At 45.8% G+C, this 25,875-nt stretch overlaps 1 protein-coding gene across 3 annotated transcripts; it reads right to left on the reverse strand.

The window, feature by feature from the left end:
* Positions 1-12,394: 12,394 nt before the first annotated feature.
* On the reverse strand, positions 12,395-18,521 carry LOC125542657. 3 transcript variants are annotated; one of them, XM_048705784.1, is made up of 6 exons: positions 18,370-18,521; positions 16,095-16,361; positions 15,648-15,745; positions 13,883-15,182; positions 13,733-13,774; positions 12,395-13,469 (listed from the first exon to the last, which is right to left on the reverse strand). In XM_048705784.1, exons 2-6 carry the CDS (start codon positions 16,273-16,275, stop codon positions 12,769-12,771), a joined length of 2,322 nt encoding a protein of 773 aa, XP_048561741.1. In that variant the 5' UTR covers positions 16,276-16,361; positions 18,370-18,521; the 3' UTR covers positions 12,395-12,768. The 3 variants fall into 3 exon arrangements, with proteins under 3 accessions (XP_048561741.1, XP_048561740.1, XP_048561739.1); XM_048705783.1 differs by having other exon boundaries at positions 13,733-15,182; positions 16,116-16,361; XM_048705782.1 differs by having other exon boundaries at positions 13,733-15,182.
* Between the last annotated feature and the right edge of the window lie 7,354 nt (positions 18,522-25,875).

Here is a 25,875-nt window from a genome sequence, read left to right on the forward strand (position 1 = left end):
ATCCAGGAAAGTGTAGGGGAAGAGTTCGGTCAGCACGACGGCGTGGTGACGATCTTGATGTACTACTGTCGCAGGGCTTCGCCTAAGCACCGCTACAATATTATCGAGGACTATGGTGGAAGGGGGCACCGCACACGGCTAAGAATATGATCACGTGGATCAACTTGTGTCTCTAGGGGGTGCCCCTGCCTCCGTATATAAAGGCTCAAGGGAGGGGGGCAGGCCGGCCAGGAGAGGCGCGCCAGGAGGAGTCCTACTCCCTCTGGGAGTAGGACTCCCCCCTTTCCTAGTTGGAATAGGATTCGCGGAGGGGGGAAAAGAGGAGAGAGAGGAGGAAGGGGGGCCGGCCCCCTTTCCTTGTCCAATTGGGACCAAGGGGGGGAGGGGCGCGCGGCCCATCTCTGGCCACCTCTCCTCTCTTCCACTAAGGCCCACTAAGGCCCATATACCTCCCGGGGGGGTTCCGGTAACCTCCCGGTACTCCGGTAAAATCCCGATTTCACCCGGAACACTTCCGATATCCAAACATAGGCTTCCAATATATCAATCTTTATGTCTCGACCATTTCGAGACTCCTCGTCATGTCTGTGATCACATCCGGGACTCCGAACAACCTTCGGTACATCAAAATGCATAAACTCATAATATAACTGTCATCATAACCTTAAGCGTGCGGACCCTACGGGTTCGAGAACAATGTAGACATGACCGAGACACGTCTTCGGTCAATAACCAATATCTTGAAATACACCAACCTACCATGTACCTTTGGAGACACCTGTAGAGATCCTTTATAATCACCCAGTTACGTTGTGACGTTTGGTAGCACACAAAGTGTTCCTCTGGCAAACGGGAGTTGCATAATCTTATAGTCATAGGAACATGTATAAGTCATGAAGAAAGCAATAGCAACATACTAAACGATCGGGTGCTAAGCTAATGGAATGGGTCATGTCAATCAGATCATTCAACTAATGATGTGATCCCGTTAATCAAATAACAACTCTTTATCCATGGTTAGGAAACATAACCATCTTTGATTAACGAGCTAGTCAAGTAGAGGCATACTAGTGACACTCTGTTTGTCTATGTATTCACACATGTATTATGTTTCCGGTTAATACAATTCTAGCATGAATAATAAACTTTTATCATGATATAAGGAAATAAATAATAACTTTATTATTGCCTCTAGGGCATATTTCCTTCAGTCTCCCACTTGCACTAGAGTCAATAATCTAGATTACACAGTAATGATTCTAACACCCATGGAGCCTTGGTGCTGATCATGTTTTGCTCGTGGAAGAGGCTTAGTCAACGGGTCTGCAACATTCAGATCCTTATGTATCTTGCAAATCTCTATGTCTCCCACCTGGACTAGATCCCGGATGGAATTGAAGCGTCTCTTGATGTGCTTGGTTCTCTTGTGAAATCTGGATTCCTTCGCCAAGGCAATTGCACCAGTATTGTCACAAAAGATTTTCATTAGACCCGATGCACTAGGTATGACACCTAGATCGGATATGAACTCCTTCATCCAGACTCCTTCGTTTGCTGCTTCCGAAGCAACTATGTACTCCGCTTCACATGTAGATCCCGCCACGACGCTTTGTTTAGAACTGCACCAACTGACAGCTCCACCGTTTAATGTAAACACGTATCCGGTTTGCGATTTAGAATCGTCCGGATCAGTGTCAAAGCTTGCATCAACATAACCGTTTACGATGAGCTCTTTGTCACCTCCATATACGAGAAACATATCCTTAGTCCTTTTCAGGTATTTCAGGATGTTCTTGACCGATGTTCAGTGATCCACTCCTGGATTACTTTGGTACCTCCCTGCTAAACTTATAGCAAGGCACACATCAGGTCTGGTACACAGCATTGCATACATGATAGAGCCTATGGCTGAAGCACAGGGAACATCTTTCATTTTCTCTCTATCTTCTGCAGTGGTCGGGCATTGAGTCTGACTCAACTTCACACCTTGTAACATAGGCAAGAACCCTTTCTTTGCTTGATCCATTTTGAACTTCTTCAAAATCTTGTCAAGGTATGTGCTTTGTGAAAGTCCAATTAAGCGTCTTGATCTATATCTATAGATCTTTATGCCTAATATGTAAGCAGCTTCACCGAGGTCTTTCATTGAAAAACTCTTATTCAAGTATCCCTTTATGCTATCCAGAAATTCTATATCATTTCCGATCAGTAATATGTCGTCCACATATAATATCAGAAATGCTACAGAGCTCCCACTCACTTTCTTGTAAATACAGGCTTCTCCAAAAGTCTGTATAAAACCAAATGCTTTGATCACACTATCAAAGCGTTTATTCCAACTCCGAGAGGCTTGCACCAGTCCATAAATGGATCGCTGGAGCTTGCACACTTTGTTAGCTCCCTTTGGATCGACAAAACCTTCAGGTTGCATCATATACAACTCTTCTTCCAGAAATCCATTCAGGAATGCAGTTTTGACATCCATCTACCAAATTTCATAATCATAAAATGCGGCAATTGCTAACATGATTCGGACAGACTTAAGCATCGCTACGGGTGAGAAGGTCTCATCATAGTCAACCCCTTGAACTTGCCGAAACCCTTTTGCGACAAGTCGAGCTTTGTAGACAGTAATATTACCGTCGGTGTCAGTCTTCTTCTTGAAGATCCATTTATTCTCAATTGCTTGCCGATCATTGGGCAAGTCAACCAAAGTCCACACTTTGTTCTCATACATGGATCCCATCTCAGATTTCATGGCTTCAAGCCATTTTGCGGAATCTGGGCTCACCATCGCTTCTTCATAGTTCGTAGGTTCATCATGATCTAGTAGCATGACTTCCAGAACTAGATTACCGTACCACTCTGGCGCGGATCTCACTCTGGTTGATCTACGAGGTTCAGTAGTATCTTGTTCTGAAGTTTCATGATCATTATCATTGGCTTCCTCACTAATTGGTGTAGGTGTCACAGAAACAGTTTTCTGTGATGCACTACTTTCCAATAAGGGAGCAGGTACAGTTACCTCATCAAGTTCTACTTTCCTCCCACTCACTTCTTTCGAGAGAAACTCCATTTCTAGAAAGTTTCCGAACTTAGCAACAAAAGTCTTGCCTTCGGATCTATGATAGAAGGTATATCCAATAGTCTCCTTTGGATATCCTATGAAGACACATTTCTCCGATTTGGGTTCGAGCTTATCAGGTTGAAGCTTTTTCACATAAGCATCGCAGCCCCAAACTTTCAGAAACGACAACTTTGGTTTCTTGCCAAACCATAGTTCATAAGGCGTCGTCTCAACGGATTTTGATGGTGCCCTATTTAACGTGAATGCGGCCGTCTCCAAAGCATAACGCCAAAACGACAGCGGTAAATCAGTAAGAGACATCATAGATCGCACCATATCTAGTAAAGTACGATTACGACGTTCGGACACACCATTACGCTGTGGTGTTCCGGGTGGCATGAGTTGCGAAACTATTCCGCATTGTTTCAAATGTACACCAAACTCGTAACTCAAATATTCTCCTCCACGATCTGATCGTAGAAACTTTATTTTCTTGTTACGATGATTTTCAACTTCACTCTGAAATTCTTTGAACTTTTCAAACGTTTTAGACTTATGTTTCATTAAGTAGATATACCCATATCTTCTTAAGTCATCTGTGAAGGTGAGAAAATAACGATATCCGCCACGAGCCTCAATATTCATCGGACCACATACATCTGTATGTATGATTTCCAACAAATCTGTTGCTCTCTCCATAGTACCGGAGAACGGCGTTTTAGTCATCTTGCCCATGAGGCACGGTTCGCAAGTACCAAGTGATTCATAATCAAGTGGTTCCAAAAGTCCATCAGTATGGAGTTTCTTCATGCGCTTTACACCGATATGACCTAAACGGCAGTGCCACAAATAAGTCGCACTATCATTATCAACTCTGCATCTTTTGGCTTCAACATTATGAATATGTGTGTTACTACTATCGAGATTCAATAAGAATAGACCACTCTTCAAGGGTGCATGACCATAAAAGATATTACTCATATAAATAGAACAACCATTATTCTCTGATTTAAATGAATAACCGTCTCACATCAAACAAGATCCAGATATAATGTTCATGCTTAACGCTGGCACCAAATAACAATTATTTAGGTCTAATATTAATCCCGAAGGTAGATGTAGAGGTAGCGTGCCGACCGCGATCACATCGACTTTGGAACCGTTTCCCACGTGCATCGTCACCTCGTCCTTAGCCAATCTTCGCTTAATTTGTAGTCCCTGTTTTGAGTTGCAAATATTAGCAACAGAACCAGTATCAAATACCCAGGTGCTACTGTGAGTATTAGTAAGGTACATCAATAACATGTATATCACATATACCTTTGTTCACCTTGCCATCCTTCTTATCCGCCAAATACTTGGGGCAGTTCCGCTTCCAGTGACCAGTCTGCTTGCAGTAGAAGCACTCAGTTTCAGGCTTAGGTCCAGACTTGGGTTTCTTCTCTTGAGCAGCATCTTGCTTGCTGTTCTTCTTGAAGTTCCCCTTCTTCTTCCCTTTGCCCTTTTTCTTGAAACTAGTGGTCTTGTTGACCATCAACACTTGATGCTCCTTTTTGATTTCTACCTCCGTAGCTTTCAGCATTGCGAAGAGCTCGGGAATAGTCTTATTCATCCCTTGCATATTATAGTTCATCACGAAGCTCTTGTAGCTTGGTGGCAGTGATTGGAGAATTCTGTCAATGACGCAATCATCTGGAAGATTAACTCCAATTTGAATCAAGTGATTATTATACCCAGACATTTTGAGTATATGCTCACTGACAGAACTATTCTCCTCCATCTTGCAGCTATAGAACTTATTGGAGACTTCATATCTCTCAATCCGGGCATTTGCTTGAAATATTAACTTCAACTCCTAGAACATCTCATATGCTCCATGATGTTCAAAACGTCGTTGAAGTCCCGGTTCTAAGCTGTAAAGCATGGCACACTGAACTATCGAGTAGTCATCAGCTTTGCTCTGCCAGACGTTCACAACATCTGGTGTTGCTCCAGCAGCAGGCCTGGCACCCAGCGGTGCTTCCAGAACGTAATTCTTCTGTGCATCAATGAGGATAATCCTCAAGTTACGGACTCAGTCCGTGTAATTGCTACCATCATCTTTCAACTTTGCTTTCTCAAGGAACGCATTAAAATTCAACGGAACAATAGCACGGGCCATTTATCTACAATCATACATAAACAAGCAAGATACTATCAGGTACTAAGTTCATGATAAATTTAGGTTCAATTAATCATATTACTTAAAGAACTCCCACTTAGATAGACATCCCTCTAATCCTCTAAGTGATTACGTGATCCAAATCAACTAAACCATGTCCGATCATCACGTGAGATGGAGTAGTTTCATTGGTGAACATCACTATGTTGATCATATCTACTATATGATTCACGCTTGACCTTTCGGTCTCCGTGTTCCGAGGCCATATCTGTATATGATTGGCTCGTCAAGTATAACCTGAGTATTCCCCGCGTGCAACTGTTTTGCACCCGTTGTATTTGAACGTAGAGCCTATCACACCCGATCATCACGTGGTGTCTCAGCACAAAGAACTTTCGCAACGGTGCATACTCAGGGAGAACACTTCTTGATAATTTAGTGAGAGATCATCTTATAATGCTACCGTCAATCAAAGCAAGATAAGATGCATAAAAGATAAACATCACATGCAATCAATATAAGTGATATGATATGGCCATCATCATCTTGTGCTTGTGATCTCCATCTCCGAAGCACCGTCATGATCGCCATCGTCACCGGCGCGACACCTTGATCTCCATCGTAGCATCGTTGTCGTCTCGCCAATCTTATGCTTCCACGACTATCGCTACCGCTTAGTGATAAAGTAAAGCATTACAACGCGATTGCATTGCATACAATAAAGCGACAACCATATGGCTCCTGCCAGTTGCCGATAACTTGGTTACAAAACATGATCATCTCATATAATAAAATTTAGCATCATGTCTTGACCATATCACATCACAACATGCCCTGTAAAAACAAGTTAGACGTCCTCTACTTTGTTGTTGCATGTTTTACGTGGCTGCTACGGGCTTAAGTAAGAACCAATCTTACCTACGCATCAAAACCATAATGATAGTTTGTCAAGTTGGTGTTGTTTTAACCTTCACAAGGACCGGGCGTAGTCACACTCGGTTCAACTAAAGTTGGAGAAACTGTCACCCGCAAGCCACCTATGTGCAAAGCATGTCGGGAGAACCGGTCTCGCGTAAGCGTACGCGTAATGTCGGTCCGGGCCGCTTCGTCCAACAATACCGCCGAACCAAAGTATGACATGCTGGTAAGCAGTATGACTTATATCGCCCACAACTCACTTGTGTTCTACTCGTGCATATAACATCAACATATAAAACCTAGGCTCTGATACCACTGTTGGGGAACGTAGTAATTTCAAAAAAATTCCTACGCACACGCAAGATCATGATGATGCATAGCAATGAGAGGGGGAGAGTGTGATCTACGTACCCTTGTAGATCGACAACACAAGCGTTAACTTGGTTGATGTAGTCGTACGTCTTCACGGCCCGACCGATCAAGCACCGAAACTACGGCACCTCCGAGTTCTAGCACACGTTCAGCTCGATGAAGATCCCCAGACTTTGATCCAGCAAAGTGTCGGGGAAGAGTTCCGTCAGCACGACGGCGTGGTGATGATCTTGATGTACTACTGTCACAGGGCTTCGCCTAAGCACCGCTACAATATTATCGAGGACTATGGTGGAAGGGGGCACCGCACACGGCTAAGAATATGATCACGTGGATCAACTTGTGTCTCTAGGGGGTGCCCCTGCCTCCGTATATAAAGGCTCAAGGGAGGGGGGCCGGCCGGCCAGGAGAGGCGCGCCAGGAGGAGTCCTACTCCCAGAGGGAGTAGGACTCCCCCCCTTTCCTAGTTGGAATAGGATTCGCGGAGGGGGGAAAGAGGAGAGAGAGGAGGAAGGGGGGACGCCCCCCTCTCCTTGTCCAATTCGGACCAAGGGGGGAGGGGCGCGCGGCCCATCTCTGTCCACCTCTCCTCTCTTCCACTAAGGCCCACTAAGACCCATATACCTCCCGGGGGGTTCCGGTAACCTCCCGGTACTCCGGTAAAATCCCGATTTCACCCGAAACACTTCCGATATCCAAACATAGGCTTCCAATATATCAATTTTTATGTCTCGACCATTTTGAGACTCCTCGTCATGTCCGTGATCACATCCGGGACTCCGAACAACCTTCGGTACATCAAAATGCATAAACTCATAATATAACTGTCATCGTAACCTTAAGCGTGCGGACCCTACGGGTTCGAGAACAATGTAGACATGACCGAGACACGTCTCCGGTCAATAACCAATAGCGGAATCTGGATGCTCATATTGGCTCCTACATATTCTACGAAGATCTTTTATCGGTCAGACCGCATAACAACATACGTTGTTCCCTTTGTCATCGGTATGTTACTTGCCCGAGATTCGATCGTCGGTATCCTATACCTAGTTCAATCTCGTTACCGGCAAGTCTCTTTACTCGTTCTGTAATACATCATCCCGCAACTAACTCATTAGTTGCAATGCTTGCAAGGCTTAAGTGATGTGCATTACCGAGAGGGCCCAGAGATACCTCTCCGACAATCGGAGTGACAAATCCTAATCTCGAAATACGCCAACCCAACATGTACCTTTGGAGACACCTGTAGAGCTCCTTTATAATCACCCAGTTACGTTGTGACGTTTGGTAGCACACAAAGTGTTCCTCTGGCAAACGGGAGTTGCATAATCTCATAGTCATAGGAACATGTATAAGTCATGAAGAAAGCAATAGCAACATACTAAACGATTGGGTGCTAAGCTAATGGAATGGGTCATGTCAATCAGATCATTCAACTAATGATGTGATCCCGTTAATCAAATAACAACTCTTTGTCCATGGTTAGGAAACATAACCATCTTTGATTAACGAGCTAGTCAAGTAGAGGCATACTAGTGACACTCTGTTTGTCTATGTATTCACACATGTATTATGTTTCCGGTTAATACAATTCTAGCATGAATAATAAACTTTTATCATGATATAAGGAAATAAATAATAACTTTATTATTGCCTCTAGGGCATATTTCCTTCACCTTGGGCCTCCCCCTGCGCCTAGGGTTGGAAACCCTAGGGGTGGGGGCACCACCCTTGCCTTGGGGGGCAAGCCACCCCCTTGGCCGCCGCCCCCCTAGGAGATTGGATCTCCTAGGGTCGGCGCCCCCCCTAGGGACCCTATATATAGTGGGGGGAAGGGAGGGCAGCCGCACCCCAAGCTTCTGGCCTCTCCCTCTCCCTCCCGTGACACTCCTATGTCTCCCTGCGCTTGGTGAAGCCCTGCCGAGATCACCGTTGCTTCCACCACCACGCCGTCGTGCTGCTGGATCTTCATCAACCTCTCCTTCCCCCTTGCTGGATCAAGTTGGAGGAGACGTCTTCCCAACCGTACGTGTGTTGAACGCGGAGGTGTCGTCCGTTCGACACTTGGTCATCGGTGATTTGGATCACGACGAGTACGACTCCATCAACCCCGTTCTCTTGAACGCTTCCGCGCACGATCTACAAGGGTATGTAGATGCACTCCTCTCTCCCTCGTTGCTAGATGACTCCATAGATTGATCTTGGTGATGCGTAGAAAATTTTATAATTCTGCTACGTTCCCCAACAGCTGGAACCAAAGGTGTGATTTTGCGGCGGCGACGGGGAAGTCTTGATTTGTTGTAACCGGCAACCCGCAAAGCTTCCACCGGCAAGCTATTTTGCTACAACGGTGTTGCGAGAGGAAGACGGTGCCCCTACAACGGTTGTCTGTTTTTTGCTATAACCGGCTACATGCGATGCTGGAACCTGCGACGAGTTGAGCTGCATCCATGGTGAAAAATGCTACGACCATCATCTGTTTTTGCTGGAACCATAGAGAGCGGGGGTGCGAGGGACTGGCGTCATGAGGACAGCCACCGACGGTACTTCGAGATCGGCGAGCTCGACGCAGGGTCCGCGGGAGGAGCTCAGTGCGGGGAGGGGGCGTATAGTTGATCCCGTGCGAGAGGAAGGAAAGATGTGGCGAAGGTCGAAAATTGGGACGGCCGGCTAGCGCCTAGCACTACCCAAAAGAAAGTTCCTCTTTGTCTTGTTCTTCTTCTTCTTTTCTTACCCCTTCGACCACAAACATGCGGCCTGAGGTTGGAGCTCGACCACGCCCGGCCCTGGGAGCTCCTATGTAGCGCTGCAGGCGCCCGTTAACGATCCGGCGCCTGCAGCGCTGCTAGCATGGGCCTGCCCACTAGCGTGTTGCCCTAGTTTGTTTTTTGTTTTTTACAAAAATAAAATTATGAAATAAAAAAGGTTTACAGATTTAAAGAAAAAAGGTTCACCCATTTGAAAAAAAGTTCATATCTTTAAAAAAGGTTCATCAATTTTGAAAAAAGTTCATCAAATTTAGCAAAAGTTCATTAATTTTAAAAAAAAGTTCATTATATTTGCAAAATTTCATATAAATTCAAAAAAAAAGTTCATGTATTTTTAGAAAAAATTCATTGAACTAAAAAAAAGTTCATAAATCTAAATAAAGTTCATACATTTTCAAAAAAATATGTTCATCAAATTTCAAAAAAGTTCATTGATATTCAAAAAAGTTCGTCAATCTGAAAAAAAACTGTTGAAATTTTTAAAAAGTTCATCGATATTCAAAAATTTCATAGAATTTTCACAAACGAAAATGTCAACCGGCGCCTAGATGGGCCGGCCCATTTACGGACGCTGCAGGCGCCAGTTAACAAAAACGCACGTTAACTGGCGCCTATGGCGCCAAATAGGAGATGCCCCCGGCCCTGGCAACTCCAGGCTGGCTCTGAGGCAGGCGCAGTGGCCGAGCCAGTTTTAGAGGAATGGGTGTACATAAGGGCATCTCCAGCCGCACCCCAGGAAGGCCTTCCCAGGCGATTTTTTCGCGCCGGCGCCAAAAAACGGCCCAGTCGCGTCCCAGGAGTCCGATTTTCGCTGGCCTGGGCCGAAAACAGCGCCGGCGGACCCAGGCCGAACCCGGCGCGCTGGGGGGTGCCCGGGGGCGCCGGGGCGAGCTGTTTTGGCGCGAAAAGCCGCGGGCCAGCCGCGTCAGCGACACGGCGCCTCGTCTTCCCCCAACGGCCTCGGTTCCCATGGGAAATCAATGGCAAGGCTGCCGCCGGTCAGCCTTACCATTGATTCCTCACGGGCGGCGCGTCTCGGAGCGGCGCGCCGACGCCTCCCCTCCCTCGCGCGCGTACACACGGCACGGAGCGGCTATAAAAGCCGGCGGTTCTCGCCGGTGCCCACACCAGACTCGCCCCTCGTCGCCGCCCAGCCCCTCTCTCCCCGTCTCCGTCTTCCTCTCCCGAGCGTCACCGGCAGCCCCTCTCTCTCTCCCTCTCTACCATCGCCGAGCCTGTCGCCATGGCAGAGCGCTTCCCCGGAGACGAGGCGGCGGCGAACGGCTTCGGCCGGCGTTCGCTCCGCGAACAGGAGTCCTGGCTCCTGTTCCAGGCGAACATCCCGACGCCGCCGGACATGCGCGCCGGGCCGACGGGGTGGCGGCTCAGCGACGGGGGAGTGCCTGTTCCCCCGTTACCCGACGCCGTGGCGAAGCCCACGTACTTCGCCGAGGAGGTCGAGGTCGCGCGCACCTCCCTGACCGACGATGAGCGCTCCCTCCCCCATTACGCCGCCGGCAATCACGCGGCATGGGCGGCGTACTTCCAGCGCCGCCAGCAGCAGCGCCTGGCCTCCACCAACGACGCGCCGGTGGTCGGCGGCGTGAAGAACAGCGTGGGGCGCCACCTGTGGTGGGGCGTCCCGGGCCGCACGCTGGAGGACGTGCTGACGCACCTCGACGGCGGCAACAACCCGCCGTTGACCTATCCTGCGATGGGGGCCGCCCTGTCGCAACACCGACGCGCATGGGCGCCAAGGAGGTTCTCCTCCTCCTTGTCTTCCTCCTCTCGCTCATCTTCCCACTCCTCCGATTCTCCGGCGCTTCTCGGCGTCAAGGCCGAGCCCATGGCGGAGACGCCAATCGGCCGGCGCAGTCGCAGCGTCGGCATCGTCATCAACGAGGGCGGCCGGCGCGCCCCCTCCTCGCCGGCTCCTCCGCGCTTCGTCAAGCCGAAGATGGAGCCAGGGCTGGCGCCGGTGAAGACGGAGCCGGGGCTGGCACCGGTGGAGGCGGAGTTCGACGACGACGACGCGGCCCTAGAATGGGCGCGCCAGGACTCCATTGCGATGGAGAAGGCGCGCCGGGAGAAGGAGAAGGAGCGCCAGCGCGCCGCCCTGCGCCGCTTCGAGGAGCGCCGACGCGGCCGCGTTGAAGACGGGGTCGTCGTCTTATGCGACAGCGACGACGACGATGACGCGCCGCCGCCAGTCCGCCATGGTGACGCCGGGCAGGGGTCCAGCAGGGGCGCCCGCGTCAAGGAGGAGAAGGCCGACGACGACGATGGCGGCGACGGCGGCGACGACTTCAGCCCTTTTCTTTTTTAGATTAGGTTAATGTAATGAAAATGCGCAAATTTCACCGAAATTTGCCATGTTTGGCCGAAATTTAACTAGTTTTTATCATAACTTCGCCGAACGGTCCTTTTTTTTAATACGTGCCTGGGGGCCGACGGCTTGGGACCGACTCACCCCAGGGCCATTTTTTGCGCCGGCTCACCCCCAGGCGGCGCTTTTAGACGCCCCCTGGGGGGCCAACGGCTGGAGATGCCCTAAATAAATATTAGTGTTATCTTTGGTTAACTAAAATTAACTCCTAATATATATTAAATGTTTTCATTAAGCTTGCAGGTACACATTCTTACGGTGAGAGCCACAATTAACGGGTGTACATTTGTACACCCATATCTTGGTGTGGCTTCGCCCCCCTTACTCCCAAAGCCTGATGATAGATGGTTTGGGCTGGACATCATGGACCTGGTGACGGGTTCAAGCCCCTTTTCAGGCCACGATGAACCCATTTCTAGCATGAGCCTCTCTCGGTGATCACTACCAGTTCGGCAAATCGTGGAACTCATAGTTTAGCTAAAATTTCTCTTCTTTAGATCAGAAGCGCCATGTGTGGCTGATTCAACCCCATGGACAAACTTGTGTCCCACGAACTGTGGCTTTTGATAAATCAAAGTTTGATTTCACCCCTAAAAAAACAAGAGGAGCCAAATAAAGATCTAGAAAGAAGTAAAGACTAAAGACCAAGAAGCCAATCAACCCAGAAGAATTATCGCTTGCATTCTCCTCATGTAAATTTGAGCAAGACCAGAAGCCACGAACCGACAAATTGTTGTTCCAAGATTTTTCTTACCTGAAGCAAGATACATTCAAAACAGACACTAGTACAAAACAAGTGCCTCCCATGTCCACTCAATTCTCAGCAACTAGTCTAGATGACTCATCCCACTAAGATGACCTAACAACATTCTCCTGACTCATATTCCTATGTATTCTCCTCTCCTCTCCCAGGAGGAAAGAACCAAAAATGGTTTCTGATATCTACATGATAATGTAATGTAATGTAATGTAACATCCCCTCACACTTCCATGGTGTATATATCATCATCATCAAGCAGCTAAATTAATTAACTAACCAATAAAAAATGGGGCAGGCAGAATAAATGAATGGCTAACTATCTATCATCAAGACTCAAAACTTTGCGAGCTGGAGCGCGAGCTCGGTGACGAGCCTGTCGAGCACGGAGTTGGCCACCAGGCTCGCCACCTGGTCGGCCTCTCGCCGGAAGTTGCTCCAGCGCTCCGCCTTGCCCAGGTCGCTCGACAGCACGGCGTCGACGTCGACCTCCACGCCGGACTGCGGCCGCTCGTCTAGCTTGCGGCCCACCCTGGACCGCAGCTCCCTGAGGGCGCGGTCGCCGACGGGCTTGGGCCGCTGGAAGGAGGAGAAGCGGGGCTGCCTGGACTCGCCGGCGGCGTAGTCCTTGTACACGTCCAGCAGCGCCTCGTTCGTCAGGTCGAACAGGAGCAGCTCGTCGGCCGACATGTCGGTGAAGTCGATGGCCGCCGCCGCGGCGTCGTAGTGCTGGCAGTCGTCCTCCTGGAGCGCGGCGCGGTTCTGCGAGCGCCAAGCTTCGAACAGCGCCTCGTCGCGGAAGCTCGACTTGTTGAATATGTCGTTGACGTACGCCAACTCGGCCTCGTTCTTTGGATCATCTGCTGCTTCTTGGAGAGCGTTGAGGTCGGTGAGGTTGTTCTCCTGAAGCATGCTCTCCAGAGTCGATGAGCTAGTTGGTAGTGTGACAGAAGTGCTAGCATCGAGACCATCATCATTATCAGCCAAATGGCCATGTGCTTCATTTGAATGGACAGTTTTTTCCACCAGCGACGAATCTGCGAAACAAACGAACAGGAAAAAGAGATTAAAATAAGAAGTTACGCGGATTCCATAGTAAATTCAAGAATTTTGATCGTTAATTTCATTGATGACTCAGTAATAACTTCATCGTATTTTATAAGTAAATTTCAATTGCTGCTTGTTTGGAATGCCATTCTGAAGTTTCTTTTTTTTTAAGTATAGAAGGGTAAAATTCAAAATAAAATAAAATATAGAAGGCTAATGCAGGTTCTGCATATGTACTAGATGAAAATCTCACCATTCAGCATTGTTTGGTTCTCTGAACTAGCAGCAGGATGGTCTGAGAAGGCCACGTCCAGAACAGAGGTTGGACTTTCAGTTTCTTGTTCACAGCATAAATTTAACTCATCTTCAGTATCTCTATTGGAGTCAGGGACACAGCTAGTACCTTTGACTGATTTCAAAGAATCAAATGAATGGATCTGATTGTCTTCAGAGATTGTTGCCAGTTCTTCTGCAATGTCGATGTCTTCTGAAGGTTGGGTGATGCATGACTGAATTTGATCATCAGAAGGTGGCACTTGCTGTTCTGCAATGTCGACGTCTGCTGATTGCAGAAGACTAAGAAGAGTGCATGGATCAGCTCCAGTTGACGAGTGAATAAGATCATCATCATTACAGGTTGTTGCATGTTCTTCTGGGATGTCAACTTCAGATGCTGAAGGGTCGGTACACAGCTTGGCTTGGGTCGATGAGAGAACCTCCAGATCATCATCATAAGTTGCAGCTTCTTCTGAAACATCAACCATCTCTGAAGAAGCTAAAGGAGCTTGTTCTTCTGAAACATCAACCACCTCTGAAGCTAAAGGAGCAATACATAAATTGTCTTCAGTCGATGATTCCACGACGTCGCACTCGCTCAACAACTCTTCAAGTGACACAGGATCCTCAGAGCCACCAGCAACCTCATTACAAGAACCCTCATCCACAGCAAGTTTCACATCTCCAACTATTTCCTCTGGAACTTCTGGTGCCAATGTGTCTTCTGGAATCACAAGAAATTCAGCAAGTCTAACCACACTTTTTGATCTGAGCTGAGAAATGGAAGTTCTCTGCAGTGCAGTTGCTGCACCAAGGCCATCCAAAGAGTGATCCCTAGTGGACTTCGAGCTTGTCAGCAGCCTTTTGGATTCACTGCTTGAAATGGAATCAAGCAAGTGAGAGTAACTCTCCAGTGATTCAGATAGGGAACGCGAACGTCGAAAACCGCTGTTCCCATGTCTCTTTGCAGCAGTACCAATGCAGGGTTTCAGACCATCCCTGTCATATGTGGCAGAGGCTGATCGAGGAAGTTCTTGTCTAATGTTATCTCCAGAAAGCCTCTGCCCATAGGGTACCTTGTGAAGAATCCCATCCATGGAGATGCTACGGTGGCTCTTCCGTTTCACATGGTCAGTACCAGAACCATCCAGGTTGCTTAACGTATCCTGTTGCAAGTTTGTACTGGTGTCATTTGGTAGTGACAGTTTAGCGTCGTGTGAAGAACTGTCACCATTGGCAGCTGACTGACCATTCAGAACATAGTCATTGTTTTCCAAGTAATGTATCGAAAGGGTGCGCAGCAGCTTTGGTCCAACAGGAAGCATCTTCTCTTTCTGATCTTCCTTTCCGTACAATTTTCTTGAAAATAATGACTTCAGACCCGACTTACCAGAACTCTTTTTTGAACCCTTGTGTTTATTTTTAACCTGAAATACAAGAAAATTGATGGAATATGATCAGTTCACATCTCCAAATCCAAAGGAAAACTAGTTGTCTGTGTGCAAGTAATCTGGAGGACAGAATTACTTGTAAAAACTGCTTATATGTAATGCAGTAGCAGCACGCAGATCATCATATATTTATGCTTATAAAATAATTCATGCACTTGCCTAAACAATCCATCAGATGTATTAGTACAATGAGTAGAGGTGATTTAAGTTTATGTACACACTAGATGCTGACACAAATATACAATAATTTATATACTGATATACATAAAGAGAAGGACCAATGATGCATATGATTTTAGTTCATTTCTCTTAAACTGTAACCAGAGGACGAAAATGGACTACTGGATACAAATGAAAAAATTAACAGAGACATCAGTACTAGTATTCAAGTATCAAGAGAACTCTGGAAGTTGATAATCAAGGTGGGTAATTGGTATATACTTTAGTGTTTTTGTACTCATCTATGACAGCTCTCTGCTCATCCATGACACCACTGTCTTCGTCTTTGAATGGAACATAGCAACCTCGAAGCCTACTTCCTGCAGTCAATTTCACGGTCAATAAAATTACAACATATTGTTTAGGCGCATAAGCTGTCATACTTGTAGATATTTCAGGTCAAGGTGTAGAGTTCTAATTCTTCAGGTTCAGTACACTAAGTGCTAAACAGTAACTTCCCAACGTACGAGTTTATATTTTATCATTGTTTAAAAACTTTCCTGCTTATGAGTTTATATTTTATCATTACTTATAAAAGGTCAAATGGAAAAATCAAAGTATTTGAATACATGAATGACAACCACAACTGTACTCCTATTGTTTTTTCGGTGAATCAAATCAATTTACTCAAGGATGCTCAGTTGCGGTTAAAGAACAACCCCAACTTACCACCAGTGCTTTTTTCCTTACCATGTTTCTTGTCAGAGATCATCTTCTTCGTGGACCGTAGGCGCCGGCGAAGGCCAAACAACTCAAGAAAGCTCCATCGGCCCCCCATTTCCTTCCTTCCATAAAACCCAGAGTCCTGAGGGTGCAACAGCTGGGCCATTTGTCCTGGGCCCGGCAGCATAAAAGAGGAATGAATGATTCCTTATGAGCAGAGCACCACCCGCGCCGATTATGGAACAGTGCCTCGACTTCAGTTAGGTCTGTGACCTGTCATGAACATAATGGACAGTGATTAACAACCTATCAAAGCACATACCTAATGACTTTTCCAACTCCAAACAGATCATTGCCTCCAGACCATAATGGAAAAGAGTATGGCCGAACAGATTTAGTACACATAAAGATGGTGCCTAGCCAAGTATCCACAAAGATCCGCAGGGCAAATGAAGGTCTTAATCATGAGGAAAGGCATAAAGTAACAGAGTACTGACGAACAAGCGAATAAGAAGTAACTTAAGAGGGTCGTTTGCGCCTTTTCTAGATTAAAAAGGGGGGTCAATGATGGTGATGTAAACACCCATCTTTCCTAAAACATGCACACAGACACCCACCAAACTGCAACCGAACCATTTCTGAAGACACGCCAGATAAACAATGCCTGTCTGTATCCTTGTTAGTTAGTGTCTGAACCACTAATCAATCATTAGACGACCGCGAAATAAAACTATAGTAGTTAGGAAGAGCCACTTTAGTGAAGAAGAATATTGCGATTTCCTTCTTTCATCCTGGGACAGCATACTTGAACCGTGAAAGCACATCCACAGCCAACCAACAGGGATTGCAAATCAAGAAGGCTGAGAAAGCTTCCAAGGAAGAACCGGAGAACTGTCGCCGAAAATCTGGTCACATGTTAAGCAAGTAATTCTTCTGCGCTCTTTTCAGTAACTTGACACAGAAAGAGACTGACCCCAGGAGGATTAAGAAAAACCATACTAGGCTGCACATCCATTCCTCATGACTCAGAAAACAAATCATGTATATGAAAAATTACTAAACAATGCCCTTGGTTAGGCAAAAAGAAGTGCTAATCAATGGAGACTCTGAAATCAACAGCGTAGGGAGGGCGGAATCCGCTGTGCTACTCAATATCATCACTAGGCTCATTCACTTGAGAGGAGATCTCCAGCTTACAAATCTAAACAAGAAAAACTGTGGAGGCAGTTTGACAGATACTGTCCTCGACTCCTTGGACAAAAATTCTGTACCCCAACCAAAAGGGCTACTCTCATTAGTCATTACTCAATCAATCAAGAGTCAAAAATAAGTAGTTACTAGTACAGTACTTAGTACTTGTACCACCAATCAGATCATGACTGCTGCAAAATCAATCCACTCCGTTCAACAACCCATCCATTCAATTGCTGGAGGAAAAACCCATCCATCCAATACAAACAACAGCAACAGCAACCATCAACAAAGTCAGAAATAAACAATCAGTACTTCTACCATCAACCAGATCGTGGCCTGCTGCATGCAAAAACCAATCCACTCCATCTGGACAACCCGTCCATTGAATTGCTGGAGAAAACTCCGTCCATCAGAATCAGATTCAGCAACCCATCTGCTCTGGAATGGAGTCCACATAGTGCAGTGACTCGGTCCATGCGCAACTTGAGGCATGGAAAACATATCACGAATTCACGATGAACAGCTCGAGGTTTCCCACTTGGTAACTCCCGATCCATGAAAGGCAAAAGAGAAAAAAAAACGCTAGAACAAACCATTTCCTATCGAAAAACAGAGGTCCGTTTGGCCATATCTGCCTGCCCATGCAGAAATCGGAAGGCATGCGGTACAGACCACAGACAGAGTAGAGACAAATCAACAACAACAGGTAGCAAATCCCAATCATCAACGCGGACTTCGGCGAACATGCTCTCGCAGTGAAGAAAACGAACAGAAATAACCGAAACAACGAGAGAATAGATGCTCTGTCCTGACGAACGGTTTGCCTGACGGACGAACGAGCGAGCGAGGAGGAACGCACGCGCGCAGCGCAGAGGCGCCTTTCGGCGAACAGATGAGCCGCACGGGAACGCGGCAGCGGCGGCGCCGGCCGGCCGCGAACCGTGGCGCCGATCGAGAGAGGACGCGGCGCGCGCGCGCGCAGGCCGGAGAAACGCACGCACGCACGCACCCGTAAAACCCAAACCAAAACAAGCAGAGGAGAAATTCGTCGAGGCGTGCTCGGTGCGGGCGGGGACCGGCGACGAACCTCGGTGGACGGGCGCGGGCGACGCGCGCCGGCGACGACGAGGCGGGGAGGGAGGCGAGGGTGGCGCTCCTCCTCCGGGAGGAGGAGGGAGGGAGAGTTGGTGGGAGGAGGGAGGAGGACGGAAGGAACGGATCCGGGAGGGGGAGGGTGGAAAAAGCTGCGGGGGGTTTGGGGTTAAATCCCTCGCTCCGGCCCGGTCCTCGCCTCGCCTCGCCTCGAGTGCTGACCTCACCTGCTGTTGAATGCTTCTCCCTCTTGGACCGCCACCGAACAGTGATGGGATATCACTTCACTTCGGTTTAGGCTGTTTTGTTAGTTGCCCTTTGTTGCTTGTCCATGTTGATGTGCTCAGTGCAAGGTCTCTCCTCTTTTATTTTCGAGCGTATATAGAATGTTTTTTGCGATGAAAATCGGGCAGGAAAAGCTTGCGGTGATGGAGCTCGGCCGACGCGGAGTCCACGGCGGCGCGGGGGAGGGTGCGGATTTGTCGGGATGAAGTTAGCGACGATGGGGGTAGGGAGGGTGGCCCACGCGGTGGCGGGGAGGGCGAAGTTTTGTTTTCGCGGGAAGAGGGAAGAGTGGGGGGAAGGGGGGGGGGGGGGGGGGGGGGGGGCACAGGCGTTAGTGGAGTGGGAGAGTGAGGCGTTCGGACCGCAACAACTTTTCAAAATCCGGTTGCCGGGAAGGTGGGGGGTTGTACTTGGCGGGCGGGTCGAGTTGGGGTAGGAAGGGAGGGAACTCGCGGAGGAAATAGGCGCTAGAGTGAGTGGAGTGGGGGAGTGAGGCGTTCGGACCGCAACGGCTTTTTAAAATCCGGTTGCTGGGAAGGGGGGGGGATCTACTTGGCAGGCGGGTAGAGTTGGGGTTGGAGGGGAGGGAGCTCGCGGAGGAAATAGGCGCTAGCATGAATGGAGTGGGGGAGTGAGGCGTTCGGACCGCAACGACTTTTCAAAATCCAGTTGTCCGGGAATAGGGAGTTATACAGCTGGCAGGTACACACACAAAGTCATGACCGAGTTATAATTACCATAGATATCGATGAAAGTGTGCTTCTTTCTTCTTTGTGAGCGGAGTATAGTGGTCTGGAGGGAGTGAGTTGGACAAAACCACCACGGCCTTATGAAATTCACTATAAGAAAGTAGTGAGCTATACTTGGCGAGCGCATACACGTGTTAAGTTGTGTCTGAGCTAAAACTTTCTATAAATCGATGAAATATCGTCCCCTCACCCCCCCCCCCCCCCCCCCCCCCCCCCCCCCGGCCACACACACACACACACACACACACAAACTCCATGATTCCTCCTCCCTTCCCTACGAGGCGATAAGAGAGATCCAATGTTCCCCATCGTCTATCATCGACGTCGAGCCTAAAGGTCCCCCCCTCCCCCTCTGCCCACCTTCCTGGCGGGTGGAGAACCCTAGTGGCTTGATGTTGCCCCATAGATAGGTTAGGGTTAGGATTTCGTGACGGTGGCGCTGACTTTGTGAATAAGATTTCCTTAGCCTCCCCATCTTGGTTTCCCGACAATGTTGTCTGCGGCGGTGTAGATTCCAATTGGCCCTTCTGGTCGGTGAGGATAGGCTTTGCAAGATTTGTGATGAGGCGATTGCAACTCCCCTCTGCAGTTTGGTCCTTCGTCGTGCCACTTCAGCCTCCGGTGCCACGCGTGAGGCTTGTGAGAAATTTTAGAGGTCTAGCTCTTGGATACGCGACTCTTCTGATGGTGATGACTTCTTTTTCAGGGAACTGGTTCAGGTAGGATTGTGGCCTTGGTGTCTTTCCGTCCTCGATCAACAACGATGATGGCACCGGTAGTGCACCATCGGCCCACTCGAGGAAGACGTTCAACCTTCTAGGAACCTCGTTGTAATTTCTTAATTTTATTAGAGATGTACGTACTATTGGTTTGGTTCACATATCTCAAGGTACTTTAAAAAATCCGGATAGAATTATGGCATGGAGGTGTGTTTCTTTGTTTCTTTTGTGATCTTTAGTTTAATGGGCGGAATTGTATATCCTTCTTAACAAGCTCAAATAGAAAAGGAGGTGTTAAATTGCAAGACTCACATAGCAACTTATTTGGATACAAATAAAATTTGAGCAAGACAATAATGTTTTTGCCCAGTTTTTTCAAAAGAAAGAAACATGTTTAATTGCATGATAATCCTTTGGTTGGACACTAGTAATTTCGTGTCAAATTATGTTTTCTTTAGCTAAACATATCTTTAGCTCATTTATTGGATCCCATTTAACTTGCCCAAATCTTTGATATATTCTTTGGTGCTGCGTAAATACTAAACATATCTTTAGCCCATTTATTCGACGCCAATTAATTTGCTCAAATCCCACATATATTCTTTAGTACTGAGTAAAAAACAAACATATCTTTAGCTCATTTATTGGATCCGGATTAACTTGCTCAAATCCTGGATATATTGTTGGTACTGAGTAAATACCAAATATATCTTTAGCTCATTTAATGGACCCCAATTAAATTTGCTAAATTATTGAATATATTCTTTGGTATAATGAGTAAAAATGAAACATATCTTTAGTTCATTTATTGGATCCCAATTAATTTGCTCAAATCATGAATAGTATATTCTCTTTGATACTGAGTAAATGCTAAATATATCTTTAGCTCATTTATTAGACCCTAATTAACTTGCTCAAATCCTGAATATATTCTCAGTGGTATTGAGTAAATACGAAACATATCTTTAGCTCATTTATTGGACCCCAATTAACTTGCTCAAATCCTGGATATATATATTCTTTGATACTGAGTAGTAAAAACCAAACATAGCCCTTTCACTCAATATTTTTCGGGGCTGCCAATTTACTGCTGAGAATTAACACTCATATCGTCGAATCTTCAAAAAGGAACAAAAGGTGACGGGACAAGAGATGAGGTGGCCGTCCTTATCATGCATTGAGGCAGCAGATTAATTAAGGGCACACCACCACATTTAATACCAAATCATCAAAGCAAAGTATGGGTGGGCGTAGTACAATATGCGAGCCGCGTTTTCGTCCAGCTCTCTTCTTTAAACCGTTTGCTTTTCCTTTTCTTCCCAAAGCCTACCATTCCTAGTTTCCTACTCCTTTTTGTCACCGTGTGTACTTGTTTGCACCGGGGTGGTGGGTCATATGAAAATTAAAGTTGGTGTGAATTTGATTTGACCCCTCCGTCCCTCGGACGAAGACCGGCGATATTTTCTTTTTCACTGGACATATATTAATTTCTGTTGCAGCCGATCGCGATGTGCAAAGATCTCACCGAGTTAGAACAATATGCTGCCCCCCCCCCCCCCCCCCCCCAAAATTTTTTTTTACTTAGGGTCTCAACACTGTAATGTGCATACATCAGCTTTGGTACTCAATTAATATGCAAAAATAATATGGTTGGTACTCAATTAATTATACAAGATATATAACTTTGGTAGTACTCAATTAATCGTGCAGAAATAATAAGTTTGGTACTCATTAATTGCACAAAATATAGAAACTTCAGTACTTCATTAATGAAACGAAGATATAAAAAGTCTGGTACCCAATTAATTGTGCAAAAACAAGAACTTTTGATACTCAATTATTAATTGTACAAGATATGAGATATATATGGACGGATTAACTGTACAAGATATGAGATATATATGGACGGATTAACTGTACAAGATTTGTTTATTCAAATGGTTGAGTGTAGTGCATGCAGCATATACGATCCGATAAAACATGGCATGTATTTTGAGACCACTACCGTATCAAAATCACATATGAATTTTTCTGAATCATTTAATCTTTGTGAGAAGCGGATACGAGATTTGGGAGGAACACGGCGGATCCAAAACTAATGGAGGCAAGTGGAAACTGATAATAGCTTAGGGGGTTTCATGCAATTTTGCAAGCCAAATAAGTAAAAATTAATGTCCGGGCACTGCTGAGTATATGGTATCTCTTGTTGGTTCCCTTTTAATTTATTTCCTAGTGGCATATAGTACCTCTTGACCAAGAACAAGTCAATATACACAAGATTTTTTTTGCTTCCCATTTTTTTTTCTTTTTTTCTTTTTTTTTTTCGGGTGACTTCCCATTTTCACTTCTGCGTTTCGATGAGTGAATGCGGTGGACCAGTTTGATACGCTAGTGGTCTCAAAAAACACGCCAAGTTTGATCGGATCGTAGCTGCTGCATGCACTACACTCAACCATTTGAATAAGAAAATCATGTACTCCGTCCATTTATATCTTGTATATCGTGTACAATTACAATTGAGTATCAAAAGTTCTTGTTTTTGCACAATTAATTGGATACCAAACTTTTTATATCTTATTGCATTAATTAAGTACCAAAGTTTTTATATTTTGTGCAATTAATTTAGTACCAAACTTATTATTCTTGCACAATTAGTTGAGTATCAAAGTTATATCTTGTACAATTAATTGAGTACCACCTTATTATTTTGCAAATTAATTGAGTACCAAAGCTGAGCTATGAAACATATTGTTCTACTCGACAAGATCTTTGCACATCGTGATCAGATACAACGCAAATTAATACTCCCTCTGTAAACTTTTAGAAGAGCATTTAGATCACTACTTTAGTGATCTAAACGCTCTTATATTTGTTTACAGAGGGAGTAGATGCCTAGTGAGAAAGAAAATATCATCGGGCTTAGTCCGAGGGACGGAGGGGGCAAATCAAATTAAAAATTTAACTTTCATATAACTCAACATCACGGTGAAAACAAGTACACACGGTGACAAAAAGGAGTAGGACACTAGGAATAATAGGCTTTTGAGAAGAAAATAAAGCAAATGGTGGTTTAAAGAAGTGCCTGAAGAAAACACGGCTCGCATACAATTGTACTACTCTCACCCATACTTTGCTTTGATGATTTAATATTAAATGTGGTAGTGTGCCCTTAATTAATTTGCTGCCTAAATGCATGATAAAGACGATCACCTCTATTTTTGATAATCTATTCATTCTCGATCATGGTAGTACATACTAGAACAACAAAGATAATAAAAATTACAACCAGGTCCGTGGACCACCTAGCGACGACTAAAAACACTAGAGCTAGCGGAAGGCGTGCCGCCGTCATCGCCCCTCCCTCGCCGGAGCTGGGCAAACCTTGTTGTAGTAGACAGTCGGGAAGTTGTCGTGCTAAGGCCCCACAAAACTAGCGCACCAGAGCAGAAACCATCACTGATGAAGAAAGACGTAAATTGGAAGGATCAAACCTGCAAACACTCAAACGAATACGAATGAAGGACGGATCCACATAGATCCATCGAAGACCAACATCGACCGAATTCCATGAGATCCGACGGAGACACACTGATATGTCTTCGTCGTATCTACTTTTCCTAACGCTTTTCCTTTTATTTTGGACTCTAATTTGCATGATTTAAATGAAACTAACCCGGACTGACGTTGTTTTCACCAGAACTATCATGGTGTTGTTTTTGTGCAGAAATAAAAGTTCTCGGATTGAAACAAAACTTTGCGAGGATTTTTTATTCAATAAATAAGAATTTCTAGAGCTAAGAACCACTCGAGGGGGCACAACTCACCAGGGCGCCCCCCCTCCAGGCGCGCCCAGGTGGGTTGTCCCCACCCGGTGGCCCCGCAGACCTCAACTCTAATACTATAAATTCACATATTTTGAGAAAAAAATCAGGGGGGAAGAATTATCGCGTTTCATGAGACGGAGCCGCCGCCACCTCCTGTTCTTCATCGGGAGGCCAGATCTGGAGTCCGTTTGGGGCTCCGGAGAGGGGAATCTTCGATCTTCGTCATCACCAACCCTTCTCCATCGCCAATTCCATGATCCTCCTCACCGGGAGTGAGTAATTCCTTCGTAGTCTCACTGGTCGGTGAGGAGTTGGATAAGATTCATCATGTAATTGAGTTAGTTTTGTTAGGGCTTGATCCCTAGTATCCATTATGCTATGAGATTGATGTTGTTATGACTTTGCCATGCTCAATGTTTATCACTTTGGGCCCGAGTGCCATGATTCCAGATCTGAACCGTTTATGTTATCACCATTATATCCATGTCCTAGATCCGATGTTGCAAGTTATAGTCACCTACTACGTGTTATGATTCGGCAACCTCAAAGTGACAATAGTCGGGACACTTCCCGGTGATGATCGTAGTTTGAGGAGTTCATGTATTCACTATGTGTTAATGCTTTGTTTTGGTTCTCTATTAAAAGGAGGTCTTAATATCCCTTAGTTTCCAAAAGGACCCCGCTACCACAGGAGGGTAGGATACAAAAGATGTCATGCAAGTTCTTTCCACAAGCACGTATGACTATTTACGGAATACATGCCTACATTATATTTATGAAATGGAGCCAGTGTCGTATAGCCCTAGGTTATGACTGTTATATGATTAATATCATCCAAAGAATTCACTAATCAAATGCCTACAGATTTCTCTCATATTGTTCTTGCTAAGTTACTACTGCCATTGTTACTATTACACTTGCTACAAAATCATTGCTATCACTGTTACCGTTACTATTGTTGTTGCTACTACTATTAAAGTTATCATACTACTTTGCTACTGATCACGTTGTTGCAGATAATTAATCTCCAGGTGTGGTTGAATTGACAACTCAGCTGCTAATACTTGCAAATATTCTTTGGCTCCTCTTGTGTCGAATCAATAAATTTGGGTTGAATACTCTATCCTTGAAAATTGTTGCGATCCCCTATACTTGTGGGTTATCACACACCTCCACACACCCTCCAATGAAACTAGACGCACCATCAGGACGGGGATAAAACATGGGAGACATTATTCCTACTAAGGGACATCACCGTCACCACACAGCCCCAACCAAGACGCTGAAACTAACAAGAACGAGAACGGGGTCCCTCCCACCGGCGGGGGGCCGAGGTCCTCTGCACCTCCATGGCCCAAAGGACATCGAAGATGAGACATACCGGCGGTGGCGCCGACAGGAGAAGGAGGAAAGGCTTTTCTTGTTAGGGAGGAAAGAGAAGTCAACACCTCGTCTCTTCTCCCGTCCCGCCACCTTTGTTTCTTTTCCGAAGATTCGATGACATGTGCGTTAATTCTCAGCAGTAAAGTGGCAGTCTTGAAAAATATTGAGTGAAATGGGTATGTTTAGTTTTTAATCGGTAACAAAGAATATATATCCAAGATTTGAGCAAGTTAATTTGGGTCCAATAAATGAGCTAAAGATATGTTTGTCACTCAATACCAAGAATATATCCAAGATTTGAGCAAGTTAATTGGGGTCCAATAAATGAGGTAAATAGTTATTTAGCTAAAGAAAACATAATTTGGCACAAAATTATTAGTGTCCAACCAAAGTGTTATCATGCAATTAAACATGTTTCTTTCTTTCTAAAAAAAGCTTGGTTACATGGCCAAAGAAAACTTTATTATTTTGCTCAAATTTATTTGTATCCAAATAAGTTGCTCTATGAGTCTTGCAATTTAACACCTCCTTTTCTACTTGA

This window comes from Triticum urartu, chromosome 3 (assembly GCF_003073215.2).
Source record: "Triticum urartu cultivar G1812 chromosome 3, Tu2.1, whole genome shotgun sequence".
Classification (NCBI taxonomy): Eukaryota; Viridiplantae; Streptophyta; class Magnoliopsida; order Poales; family Poaceae; genus Triticum; species Triticum urartu.

Excerpts from the sequence above, each read along its gene's own strand:
- LOC125542657 (XM_048705782.1), bottom strand. The coding sequence starts at position 16,275 with ATGCTGCCGGGCCCAGGACAAATGGCCCAGCTGTTGCACCCTCAGGAC. Across the intron at positions 15,746-16,094 it reads TAAGGAAAAAAGCACTGGTG|GAAGTAGGCTTCGAGGTTGC; the intron begins GTAAGTTGGGGT and ends AATTGACTGCAG. Across the intron at positions 15,183-15,647 it reads ATGAGTACAAAAACACTAAA|GTTAAAAATAAACACAAGGG; the intron begins GTATATACCAAT and ends CTTGTATTTCAG.